Source organism: Pleurodeles waltl, chromosome 6 (assembly GCF_031143425.1).
Source record: "Pleurodeles waltl isolate 20211129_DDA chromosome 6, aPleWal1.hap1.20221129, whole genome shotgun sequence".
NCBI classification, from domain to species: Eukaryota; Metazoa; Chordata; class Amphibia; order Caudata; family Salamandridae; genus Pleurodeles; species Pleurodeles waltl.
This window is the reverse complement of record NC_090445.1, coordinates 1,598,346,765-1,598,359,098: the sequence shown is the minus strand read 5'-3', so window position 1 is coordinate 1,598,359,098 and position 12,334 is coordinate 1,598,346,765. Positions and strand designations below refer to the sequence as shown.

Genomic DNA, 12,334 nt, shown 5'->3' with positions numbered 1-12,334 from the left:
ACAGCAGATAGAGGTACTATATCAAATCACCATCACAATAGAGACAGAGGAATGCAAAAAAAGTTTAAAAAACAGACCTTCTCCATCTATGCACCCAAATATCTGGAACAATATCCTGCATTCATTATGACCACCCCAACCCTAGTCTTATTTAGGAAAATCACAGAAGACTTGACTATTTAAAGAACATTACACCAGCACATTTCAGCCCTCAGAACCCAGCTGCCTCTCCAATCTCTTATTGACTGTAGCCTTGCCTTTGATCCTGTTCAGTGCTCCACTGCCTTTCAGCTAGGCTTGCACTATAGGAATATCACATACAGGTAAAACTGGAATTTAAATCCTCAAGGCTCAAGAGCAATCTTCCTTTTTAGATTTAGCCTGCACGCATGCTCTCTAGGGCACTGTGCTTGGAAACTCTTTCTTTGATAAAAAAAAACTTTAAAGGGGGCTTAGAAACCGCCTCTTATTTACTATTTGCTTGGTCCAACATCACTCTAATTTACGCCTTTCTGATTGGCCAGCACGTTGTTTGCACATCTTCTGCTTCACTTCCTGCTGTCTTCTTTGCCGTTCTTGTTGTCGTGTTGACTTGGGAACAAGTACTCCTTCTGGTCACTTGTCATTGGACACTGGCCAGTGTCCTTCCTTTGGCTCCGATGCTGAAGGCATTTATTCTTTCTTTCTGCCTGCTGTCTTCTTCCTTCGCTGAAATCTTCCTTCTTTGCTGCCATCTTCTTTCTTCTTCACCGAATGCCATCTTCGTTGTCTTCTTTCTTTGCTGCCCTTCTTCTTTGCCACATGGCATCTTCTCTATCTTCTTTCTTCGCTGCCCTTATTCTTTGCCACATGCCGTCTTCTTTCTTCACTGCAAAGCATGATAATAGTTAGCTTAAACTCTGATTTTAGGTCAGTCCTATACTTTTAAAAAACAACGTGCACCTGTATCCGCATGAGAGCATTTGTTTGATATTCCGGAAAGGGCCCAAACAAATAGGTTTGCAAACTAGTAGCCACACCGGCCAGTGTGAACCCCCACATAAATTGCATGGCCACTCTCCTGCACCAATGTGTGTGAAGATGTGGATAGATATTAATAGTTATTTGCTTTTGAATGGACTTCTCAACAATTTCCTGACCTTAAAAGTTGTGCTACAGCTGTACTTGCAGGTGTGGTGTATATTTTGTTGCTCCATGATGTGCATTTGTTAAAACATATTTAAGCAAACTTGCAGAACAATCTCATTGCATAGGCCCATGTTGTGCAGCAGTAATAATCAATGTCTAGAAGATGCGTGCATGCTGTGATAAAAATGTCAAAGCTTTAAGGTCTCATTACGAGGCTGGCGGGCTTCAGACCGCCAGGGTTCCACAAGCAGCGCTGGGATCGGTGATTCCGACGGTCTGGTTGTGGTGGCTGCCCTGTGGATTACGACCTTGTTCTCTGCTAGCCTTTTCATGGCGGTTTCACTGATCCACTGATTGGATTTTTGTTGGTTTGGTCTTGTTTTATTCATGAAAGTCTGCTCTAGTTTTCTAAAAAGGTGTGCAATCTTTTTGTGTGGTGTTTTCACAGTTTTACTGTTTGAAGTGTTGCACAAATACTTTCCACACCGCCTCTAAGTTAAACCTGACTGATCGGTGACAAGCTAACAGAGGGTTGCGAAAAAGGTTAATTTGGGGTTTGCTTGTGCCTTACCCTGACTAGGATTATCGTTGCTGCTTGACCAGGGCTCACACCCCAGTCAACAAGTTAACCAATTTCTCACAATGTCCATTGTTTAAGCTTAAATAATCAGATAGAGCACTAACATATCCCAACTTTGGAAACTTTGCAAACAGGAAGTGTAAGGCCACATTGTCAACAAGAAACTGCTTTATGCTGGTTCAATGCCCTTCCATTGTGCTGAAAGCTCAGACTAATGCCATGTGTCATCAAGATTTATTTAAACCAAAGAATCAATGTAAAACAGAGCCTGAAATATTCATATTTTCATTGGGGATACCACTTGATCTATGATAATCAGGCTTCCAAATTTGTTTGCATCTGTCTGGGCAGCTTTTACTAAATAGCATGTTGGTTAGCGTTGTCTTTTAAGTCATTCTGTGCCAAGTCAGGTTGATACTGCAGTCCTACGTCTGTGTTAGGGAAATGTTCTAATTTTTGGTTTTCAAAATTGGGTCACCCTAACTTGGTAACTTAAGTGATTCTGAGTGAAAACAAGGCTACCTGCTGAAGACCTGTCTCTCTCAAGGATGCTCAGCAATCAGAGACATATAGGCCCTCATTCTGACCTTGGCGGTCTTTTCGCAAGACCGCCGAGTTACCGCCGCGGTGAAGACCGCCGACCGCGGCGGTATGCCGCTGTGCGCATTCTGACCGCTGGGAGCGTTCCGCCGGAAAACCGCCAGCAGCCACACTGGCGGTCGGCGGGAAAGTGGAGACTGGTCAACCTCCACCGCCACGCCAGCAGAACACCGCCCACAGAATTACGACCCACATTTCTGTGTGGCGGTCTTCTGTTGGCGGTCTTCTGTTGGCGGTCACCTCCCCATGGCTCCCGTCGCCTCCCGGAGGACCAACGCACAAGGTAAGTTGACCGTCCGTGAGGGGAGGGGGTGGGGGGGTGTTGTGTGATGTGGGCGTGCATGGGGGTGTGCGTGTGAGTGTGTAGAGGGGGTGTGTGAGTGCGTGTATGCGGGCGGGGGGTGCTGCTGTGTCTATGGGTAATGTGTGCTGTTCGGCAGGTGCGCATGACGGCATGTATGTGTGCGGGTATGTGTCCCCGTTGTGTATGTGTGTGTAGGGGGTGTGTATATGTGCATGTTGGGGGTGTGTGCATGTCGGGGTGCATGTATGTGCATGTCGGGGTGGGGGTGGGGAGGGGGTTCGTACCACCTCTGGGGGGTGGCAGGGGGGTGGAGGGTGTGGGGGGAGGACTCGGGTGGGTAGTGGGGGGTGGGGGAGACCCCTATCAGTGCCAGGGAAGGAATTCCCTGGCCCCGATAGTGCTTACCGCCATGGTTCGCACGGCGGTTCCCGCCCGCAAGAAACCGCGGCGGTAGGCAGGGTCATAATACCCTTGGCGGTCTTGGGACGACCGCCGGGCCGGAGTGCGCAAACTCCAGCCCCGCGGTCATGACCGCCGTGGCGGTCGGAGTGGAGAAGTGGCGGTCGGTCGCGGCGGGGACCGCCGCGGTCAGAATGCCATTTTTAATACCGCCGGTCTGTTCGCGGTCCGACCGCCGTCTCTCCGCCGACCGCCAGGGTCAGAATGAGGGCCATATTGTCCTATTTGGGTATTTGGGGCTCAGCAGTGTGATGTAGTCAAGAGGCAGTGAGAGTATATTTTTATATTCTTCATTTACCTCTATATCTTATTGTTGCTGTAAGTTGACCAACACACATTTTGCTTACATGTAATTCTGTATATGCTCTGCCATCATCATCTTCGCAGAGGCGCAACCTATTGGCTTTGCCAATGCTTGTTGTAATTTTCAGTGAACCCAAAGCATTCTTCTTGTTCTCTTCCATTTTGAACACAATTATGCTTAAAATTCATCCTTTCATAGGGATTATAAGGGCATGTAAATGTATTTTCAATCGCAAACATGGGACACAGTACCTTGTCAGGTGAAGCTTTGACAGTTTATTAATTGATTAGCTTGGATTTTCCATCAGCCTGACTGCATTTTTTCTAGCTTACCATTTACCACATTCCCTACATCATCACTAGACAGTTGGTGTACAGCACATCTATTTTACATATTTTTGTTGCTTTAACTGATTTGGCTTGCAATAGTGCAATGATCCTATTCTAATTCTCTTGATTTACCCATCTTTCCAATTGAGTTACATATGAGCAACTATGCTGTTTTATCTTTGTTTATATTCTGATGACATATTCCTTTGTGATTCCCCTGGATCTGGGTAGCTATAGTACTATATTCCTTATATTCTTCTATTAACATTTGCAATGTGCCATGTCTGGCTAATCTACATATAATATTTATATAGATGGTATTGCTGTATACCTGACTTAGAGCCTGATTGTGAGTTTTGCACCTCCGATGGGGAGGTTGCCGCCATACTGGCTACCTCCCCGCGGGCCCATTAAGAGTTTCCTGTAGGTCAGCAGGTGGAAACTTGAGTTTCTGCCCGCTGGCCTAGTGGGAAACAGCCTACAGCATTATTTCTGGCTCGTAATCGAACCAGAGGTAATGCTGTAGAGTGCAGGGTGCTGATGCAAAGCAGACAGTGAACATTGTGAGGGTGCTGGCCGGGTGGGCCCTGCATTGCCCATGCCAAGTGCATGGGCAGTGCAGGGGGCCCTTTCTCCGCCAGCTATTCATGGCAGTGCTACAGCCATGAAAAGGATGGCGGAGAACAAGGTCATAATCCCCAGGGCAGCACTCTTTGTAGCACTGCCCTGGCAGATTGGGAACGCCATCTACCACCAGACAACCGGAATCCCTGGTCCTGGCGGAGCTGGCAGTCCCCTTACGGCCCAACCGCCAAGGTTGAACTACAGCACTTAGACCGCCGCATTGGCGGCAGTCCGACCACCATCCATGAGTCTGGTGGTCTAATGACTACCAGACTCGTAATGAGGGCCTTAATGTAGTGCAGCATTCTTAAGACGGTACTGTGGGTTTTGCACTGTACAATACTCTTTTCCTCTGAGAGGGTTCTGAATTTTGCTAGTTATTACACAGAATTTAGTTATCAGTGATCTGCAGCTTTTGGCAGAGAGAAATACCTGATTTTTCTAAAAGTCTCCTTCTTCCTGACAGACTGTGCAGTAATATTGCCTACATTCTGGGCACCATTGCTGAAGATGAGATTGGAACATCACGCCTGGTGCTCCTCGCCGAGAGGCCTATCTCCAAGGACTGCAGCCTTCTAGGCATGCTGGCAGCCATGTTGAAGTGGGATGATTCTGAAGCAGTAATGAATGCGGCAGGCACACTGGGCACCTTGGTAAGGATTTGTCAATAAACTATATACCTGCAAGTGTGAAAAGAAGGATGAGGCTTACGACTTAACCTAACCTTTTCCAAATCCTTTCAATAGCACCCTTTCTTCAACCCAAGCAGGCCTTAGAAGCTCCAGCAGACCTGCGGCTAAAAAAGAAAGCTTAGGACAACAAATCATAGAAGATTGAACCACTAAAGCAGGACAAAATATAAACAGGCAGTTACAAACAGCAACAACACAAACGGGTGACATAGCAACGAAACCAATCAACCAGCCTGTTGTGGGCATATGAAAGGACATCTACGGAGTCAGCAACAAAAACTGTAATATGCCAAATCATATCATTAAGAGGGAATATGGCTGTGTGATTTTATTTCTCACCCACATCTCATACAAAAGCGCAATATAAAATCCTTGATTACATTGGAATGCAAGAGCTGAAAGGCATACTGAATCTCACCTTGAAACAGTAAACGTGAAATGCCGTAAATTGGATCCACTAACAATTTGTGATTTCCTATTAAGAATCTACTAAAAGGAATTTGGTACAAGGGGTGCAATTTGTATACTGACATCTACTAAGTGCATTGGTATTTTCTGAACCAACCTATTTATTAGTAGGTTGGTTCATAGAATACCAATTCATAGTGGATCACAATTTGACCTACCTCAATATATGCATGAGGTAGGTTATAAATCGAGATCCACTACGATTGGTTAGAGTCACAGGCATGGTGGCCTGCCGGAGTCAACAGACCACCAGGTCTCTGACTGTTTTTAAATAAAGCATTCATTTCTTTTGTAAATGCAGGCCTTTTTCTAAAAAATAATAATTTTACAAACATTTTTAGGAGTATGCAGTGGCTCAGTGGACCACTGTCTGCTCCTAAAAATGTTTTGTCTTCTTCAGAGCATGGAAGGATTCACCAAGTTTGCAAACAACTATCACCAATTTGGATTTGGTGGTAAAATATGAATGTTTTGCAACTGGATCTCAGTTGCGAAACATTAATAAATAAGTTAAGGAATCGGTATGTGGAATGTACACCATTTACACACCTCTTCCGAATGCCGATTCTGTATTTAGTCTGAAACCCAAATTACGATTCAGTAATGTGTCAATTTGGGTTTGCACATTTAAAGAAGCTATTTCACTGTTACAAAGGGTCACATGTCACCTTTTTCAACCATAAAATCAGTTTGTACATCAGGCCTTAAGTCTCTTGCAAGGAATAATGAGGAGCAATTATGAATAACATTTGATAAGAGAAAAGTGTATCTCACATTTGATAAGTAATGTATGTGTGCTCACTAGAGGCAGACAGTTTAGATCATCTTGGGCTCTGTAAAACACTGCGGACTGAGAGCAGACAATGGATAATTCCCAAGAGCTGAGCTAACTTTAACTGCACAGTTGATCACCAAGGTATGTAAAGTACCCATGGAAATATCTGTTTTTAAGCCATTTTGTTTTGGAGGAAAAGCGATGTGTCTCATTTGAACACAGGTCTAGGAGTGGGCGGGCAGCTCCGCTCCGCTGGCGGAGCTAACAGAGTTTTTGATAGTCCGCGCTCTACTTGGAGCGTGGAGTTCTGGTGCGCACTGCAGTCCAGTTATGGGCTACACAGCGCAAGCGCAGACAGTAAGGACTTGCGCTGTGTAGCCCATCACTAGGCTGCAGTGCGCACTGGTGACGGAATGAGAGGGCCAGGCCTCCCTCTTCCAGAAGCTGAGCAGGAGGCAGAGAGAGGCAGAGTGAAAGCCAGGCCACTGAGGGAAGGACGACGAGGACCCAGGTAAGTCCTCATCTCCAATTTTCTTTTGTTTTTTGTTGTTTGTGCACACTGGTGCACAAACAAGGACTAAAACGGCAGCTTTCGCTGCTTACAGCACTGGCCTGAATTCAGGACAGTGCCGTAGGCAATGAAAGCTGCTGTTTCAGGAATCTTGTGCATCAGCCTGTTCCACGTGAGGTCCCGTGCACAAGAGGCCTGAAACAGTAGCGTTCACTGCCTACACCCCTCTCCTGAATGCGCCCGATCTCAGAACCACTAAGCAGGGTCGGGCCTGGCTAACCAGGCCCGACCCTGCTTAGCGCTTTCGAGATTGGGTGCATTCAGGAATCCACTGGTCACGGAACTCCGCCTCCACTGAATTCCACTGAGTTTTTAATCAACTCCGCGGAATTCTGCAGAGTCGGACTCTATGAACTCCATCCAGGCTTTAGGTCACCGGAACAATGTCATGTCTGTAACAATCCTTATACACATCTATTTCAACATAAGGCAGTGTATCAGGGCTTATGCCCACTGTTAGAAAAGAGGTCTCTATGTGAAAGTGGTTTGCACCGTGTCCAAGTAGGGACCCTCAATTTGGTCAGGGTAAGGGCGTCACACAGCTAAAATAACCTCTGCTCAACCCCTTGGTAGCTTGGCTCAAGCAGTTAGGTTTATCTCAGAGGCAATGTGTAAAGTATTTGTACACACACAGTAACACAGTGAAAACAACACAAAAGTACTCCACACCAGTTTAGAACAATAGCCAATATATCTGAGTAAAACAAGACCAAATCAATAAAAATCGAACATACAGAAGTAAAGATACGAATTTTCAAAGAATAAATCTTAGTAAAGCGCTTAGAAACACAATATCTCCAACTGGGGTTATCACGGCATCTTGATGGAGTCATTCCCAACAGTCCAGCGCCACTCACAAGGGAGACCCTGCCTTTCCTTGCCCTGGCCCCAGACACACTCCAGGGGGTTGGAGACTGCTTTGTGTGGGGACAGGCACAGCCCTATTCAGTTGCAGTTGTCAGCTCCTCCCACCACTCTGGTTCAGGAAGACACCTCAGGAAATGCAGGCACACCTCAGCTTCCTTTGTGTGACTGTCTAGAGTGAATTCACAAACAGCCCAACTGTCATCCTGACCCAGATGTGTATTCCACAGACAGGCAGAGAATAGTTAAGCAAGAAAACTCCCACTTTTCTAAAAGTGAAATTTTTAAACTTACAATTCAAAAACCAACTTCACCAAACGTTGTATTTTTAAATTGTGAGGTCAGAGACCCCAAGCTCCATATCTCTGTCTATTCTCAATGGGGTATTACATTAAAAAAAATATTTCAAGGCCATCGCCATGTTACCCTATAGTCCTAGCAATAGTGAAAATCGAATTTAGAGATATTTCACAATCAGGACATGTAAACAACACCAATACATGCCCTACCTTTTAAATACACTGCACCCCGCCCCTGGGGTTGCCTGGGGCCTACTTCAGGGGTGACTTACATGTAGTAAAAGGGACAGTTTGGGCCTGGCAAGTTGGTGCACTTGCCAGGTTGAAATGGCAGGTTAAAACTGCCCACTCAGACTCTGCAGTGGCAGGTCTGAGATATGTTTACAGAGCTACTCACTGTGGGTGGCACAATCAGTGCTGCAGGTCCCACTAGTAGCATTTGATTTACAGGCCCTGGGCACACCTGGTGCACTGTACTAGGGACTTACTAGTAAATAAGATAGACAGAGAGCATATGCACTTTAGCACTGGTTAGCAATGGTAAAGTGCCCAGAGTCCTAAAGCCACCAAAAACAGGAGGAAGAAGGCAAAACTTTTGGGGATAACCCTGCAAAAAGGGCCAGGTCGTACACCCATGCATGGTGAATTTGTTTCTTTCACAGGTGCAGTGATCACTAGGGGTATATTTCTTGTACATATTTGCATTTATGCACATTTTTGCTTCTGTGTTTTCTGTTCTGATGAAGATGTGGCATTACACAGCCCAAAGATGAAACACGTTTTGGCTGAGAGTTTCCCATGGCCAAGATAAACAGTAGCAGGAATATTGGCAGTCTTACCAGTTGCCTTCAGCCGCAGAACCTCGTGCCCCCACCCTTTTTTCATAACTTTGGGTGCCAGGCCGCTCAGGACCACAGTAAATTATCAGGCACTGTGTGGGAGCTTGAGTAAGCTGTGCTGGTTATTTTGGCTTCTGTAGCCATACCCCCTTAAATCCGATTGAAGATGAGGGTCCAAACTCCATGAGCAGATCAGATTATGTTGGGCTGCTCTGCAATGTCATGGACAGATGGTTGAGAAGTAGATGGTGCTCTGAAAACCCTTCACATCTGTAGCACTAGATTTGTAAAATATTGTACTTTTTGACTTTGGCACCGCTCAGTCTGAAATTCCTTGGCATTTGTAAGCTTTTGTAAGTTTTCATCTTTCTGTGCATTCCAATCAATATCCTAGCCTAAAGGGATTCCCTACTGTATGGGTATTTACCCGTTCAAACAATATTTACTTGAGTGCCATTAAGGGTGTTCTAAGTGACCTATTGTACGAGCATGTATTTGTGAATCTTTTGAAAATTTCTTGTCAAGGAATCCTAGACACGAGCAGCCATATTTAGGTACATTAATTGTTCTTGACTTACCACTTCAGATTGTATTTTAATAGACTGCTCCACTCCCACCGCTCATGGATGGTTGAACAAGCTAGCAAAACCTAACACTATGTGGTGTCATGAAAAGTTTCACTGACCCATCCAAAATGTGCAGGTATATGGATTTAGGGTTCCCCTATTTTTTGTCTGTAATATTGTAAATAATAATAACTCTCCCTTAGATTGTCTTAGTGATCAAGTGCATATCACCTTTGCCTGTTCCTAAAAATGATGTGTATTAAGGATGGGCATTGAATTTCTAGTTCCTAAGACATGGGTGAACATTATGAACACGATGGTAACAACCGCCGTGTTGATGCTGGCAGTCAAAACACTGACCGCCACGACCCCGGAACCCCACCAGACAAATAATGAACATTTCTGTGGGCCGGCGGGCGGAAACATTGTTTCTGCCCGCCGGCTCACAGAAAGGCCCGGCCAGGACATTGACAGCAGCTCCACATGGAGCCGCCATCAATGCCTCTGTGCGGCAGGTGCAACTGCACCCGTCGCACAGATCACTGCCACAAATCAGGCAGTGACCTGCGCGATGGGGCACTGCCCCGGGGCCCCTGCACTGCCCATGCAAAGTGCATGGACAGTGGAGGGGCACCCCCTCCGCCAGTCTTTGCCAGGGAAAGGCTGGTGGAAATGGAAACATTATCCGAAGGGTAGCGCAGCTACCCTGTCGGATAGTGTTTCCACTCACCGCCAGGCTGCCTGACGGCGGAAGCCTGGCGGTGAGTGAGGGCTGCCGAGGGCTGGCGGATTCAGCCACCAATGCCGGCATGGCGGGCTAACTCGCCATGTTCAAAATGAGGGCCATAGTTCTTAGTTGATTGTTTGGGTGGACAGTAGCTGTCCGTTAAAAAAACCTACCCATTGTTGTATGATAATGAAATGTTCCTGGGGGTGAAAGGCTATGCTTCACCTTTACCTAGTGATGTGTATGCCCTTGACATATTTCATGACAGTGAGTAATATGAAATGATTTCTTTATTGAAAACAATTTGCTATGTGATTTAAGAGTATTTTAAAATATAGTTCACTCATTTCCTCCTAGGCGGAGACGTGCATGGGCCAACAATTGCTTCTGAAAGATCCCCAAGGAGAGGAGATCATTGAGAACATCACACTCTTGCTTGACTCTTCCAATGAATGGACAGCCAGCAATGCAGCCTTGGTGCTTGCAAGACTCTCAATGTGTCAAGAGGGGTGTGCTAAGCTCTTGGAGCACACTACCTCGGACCTTATACTGAAAAAGCTGATTACAAGTTTGCAGGTGGATGAAGCAGGTGAGTAAACTAGCCTTAAGACATGTGGTCACAAGATTAAAGGACACAGTCGTTTGCATCAATGAGTCACTCCAGGAAAAACAAATAATGAGTCACACGTTGTTCAAGTCAAGTGTCTTTTGTAATTTGCATCCAAGTTTCTGCCACAAGGCTTTACACGCGCAAAAAATAAATAAAGACAGATGAAGCATACAGCAGGAGAAAGTGAATGTCCTAAAGAAGGTCACTCTAGAAGAGCAAATGGGGAGGGAAAGAACTGATGGACCAGTGAAACCCAGTATGCGACAGAGGAGGATGCTGCAGGAGGGATCCAGAAACAAATGTAGTAATATGGCATACTAAGTGGTGATTAAGTGAAAGGCAGAGCATGTGTAAGGCAAAGGGAGGGTACACAGAGAAAGGGAAAGCGAGGAGAGGAAATAATAGTGAGTGATTGCACATAAAACCTAGAATGACACTGAGATAACAATGGGTACATGGAAACGAAATAGGGAAAATGCAGTTCAGGGATAAGTGCAAAATAAGCCTTTTGTTCTGATTATTACATAGCGAATAGGAGAGAGGGGACTTCACTGTATGCAAAACACAAGAGCTAAGTGGCTAAGTGCAGCCAGTCTTCATCCTAGGTGACTCTATTCAACGTCAGGCTCTGCTGTGTAAGTACAACATTCAAGTTATCTGCAAGACTGCTCTGCTGTAACTTCGAAAGAGGAACTTTGCTGTTTTCTACATTAATCAGCATTCAGGAAAATTCAAGATTTGATTATCTGTCCTGGGTTTGCCTTAACTTAAAAGCATAAGTTGAAAGACAGTTGACTGTCTGATGAGGTCACTGGAGTTTACTGATGTTTCTACACCATCATCTGTGCTTTGAAAATAGCTATAAACATTAAGTGCAATGAACTCAATATATTGCAAAGTCCATCACAGACACCAAATTTACAATCTTAGTTCTCCCACTACATATCCCATGGTTTTCAAAATAATAATTTACTTTTTCTTTTTATACTTTTTTATATAGCCAAGCTGTAAAAGTTTAATATGAGAATAAACATTACCTATGCATTCATCATAAGCCTGTGAGGCAGCACCAACTTGCTTATGCAATATGATCACCAAAACGTTCAAAGATACCTACACCAGTGAGACTCTATACTCAAACGACACCTACAAAAGTGACGCATATTCAAAATGCATTAGACCCGTATGATATAGAGCCATTTTCAGACAAATTGGGGTATTAAGCCCTTTGGAAGTCATCTACTTCCAATCTCAACCCCACACAACATCATTGAGAATGGCATTTTAGAATCTGTAGCCACTGGCATACACACCAGACAACAAGGTTAAAGTCAATCGCACAACATGCATCCCATATCTCCCCACTCTAGACGGATAGGGTAATATGTCACAAGAGCAGCCCTCCTTTTCTCCACAGATACCTCTGTGAAAATTAGCCACAGCCAGAAGTTACAAATCTTGGGGACTGAGACATGGAAAACAAGATCACAGGTAAAATATGGTTGGGAACACACAGGCACAAGTTGAGCCAGAAGGTCACAAGGCTTTTAAACTCCTAGAATCAACAAGAGGTTAATGAGAATGTAAGACAATAT

The 12,334-nt window shown here is 45.1% G+C and overlaps 1 protein-coding gene across 1 annotated transcript in view; it reads left to right on the top strand.

Moving 5' to 3' along the window:
* Positions 1-12,334, top strand: part of LOC138301205 (uncharacterized) — a 189,067-nt gene that overhangs the window by 76,469 nt on the left and 100,264 nt on the right. The window contains exons 2-3 of the mRNA XM_069241444.1: positions 4,795-4,981; positions 10,487-10,718. Of these exons, the coding sequence (XP_069097545.1) occupies positions 4,795-4,981; positions 10,487-10,718 (419 nt within the window). The remainder of the gene's footprint in view (positions 1-4,794; positions 4,982-10,486; positions 10,719-12,334) is intronic.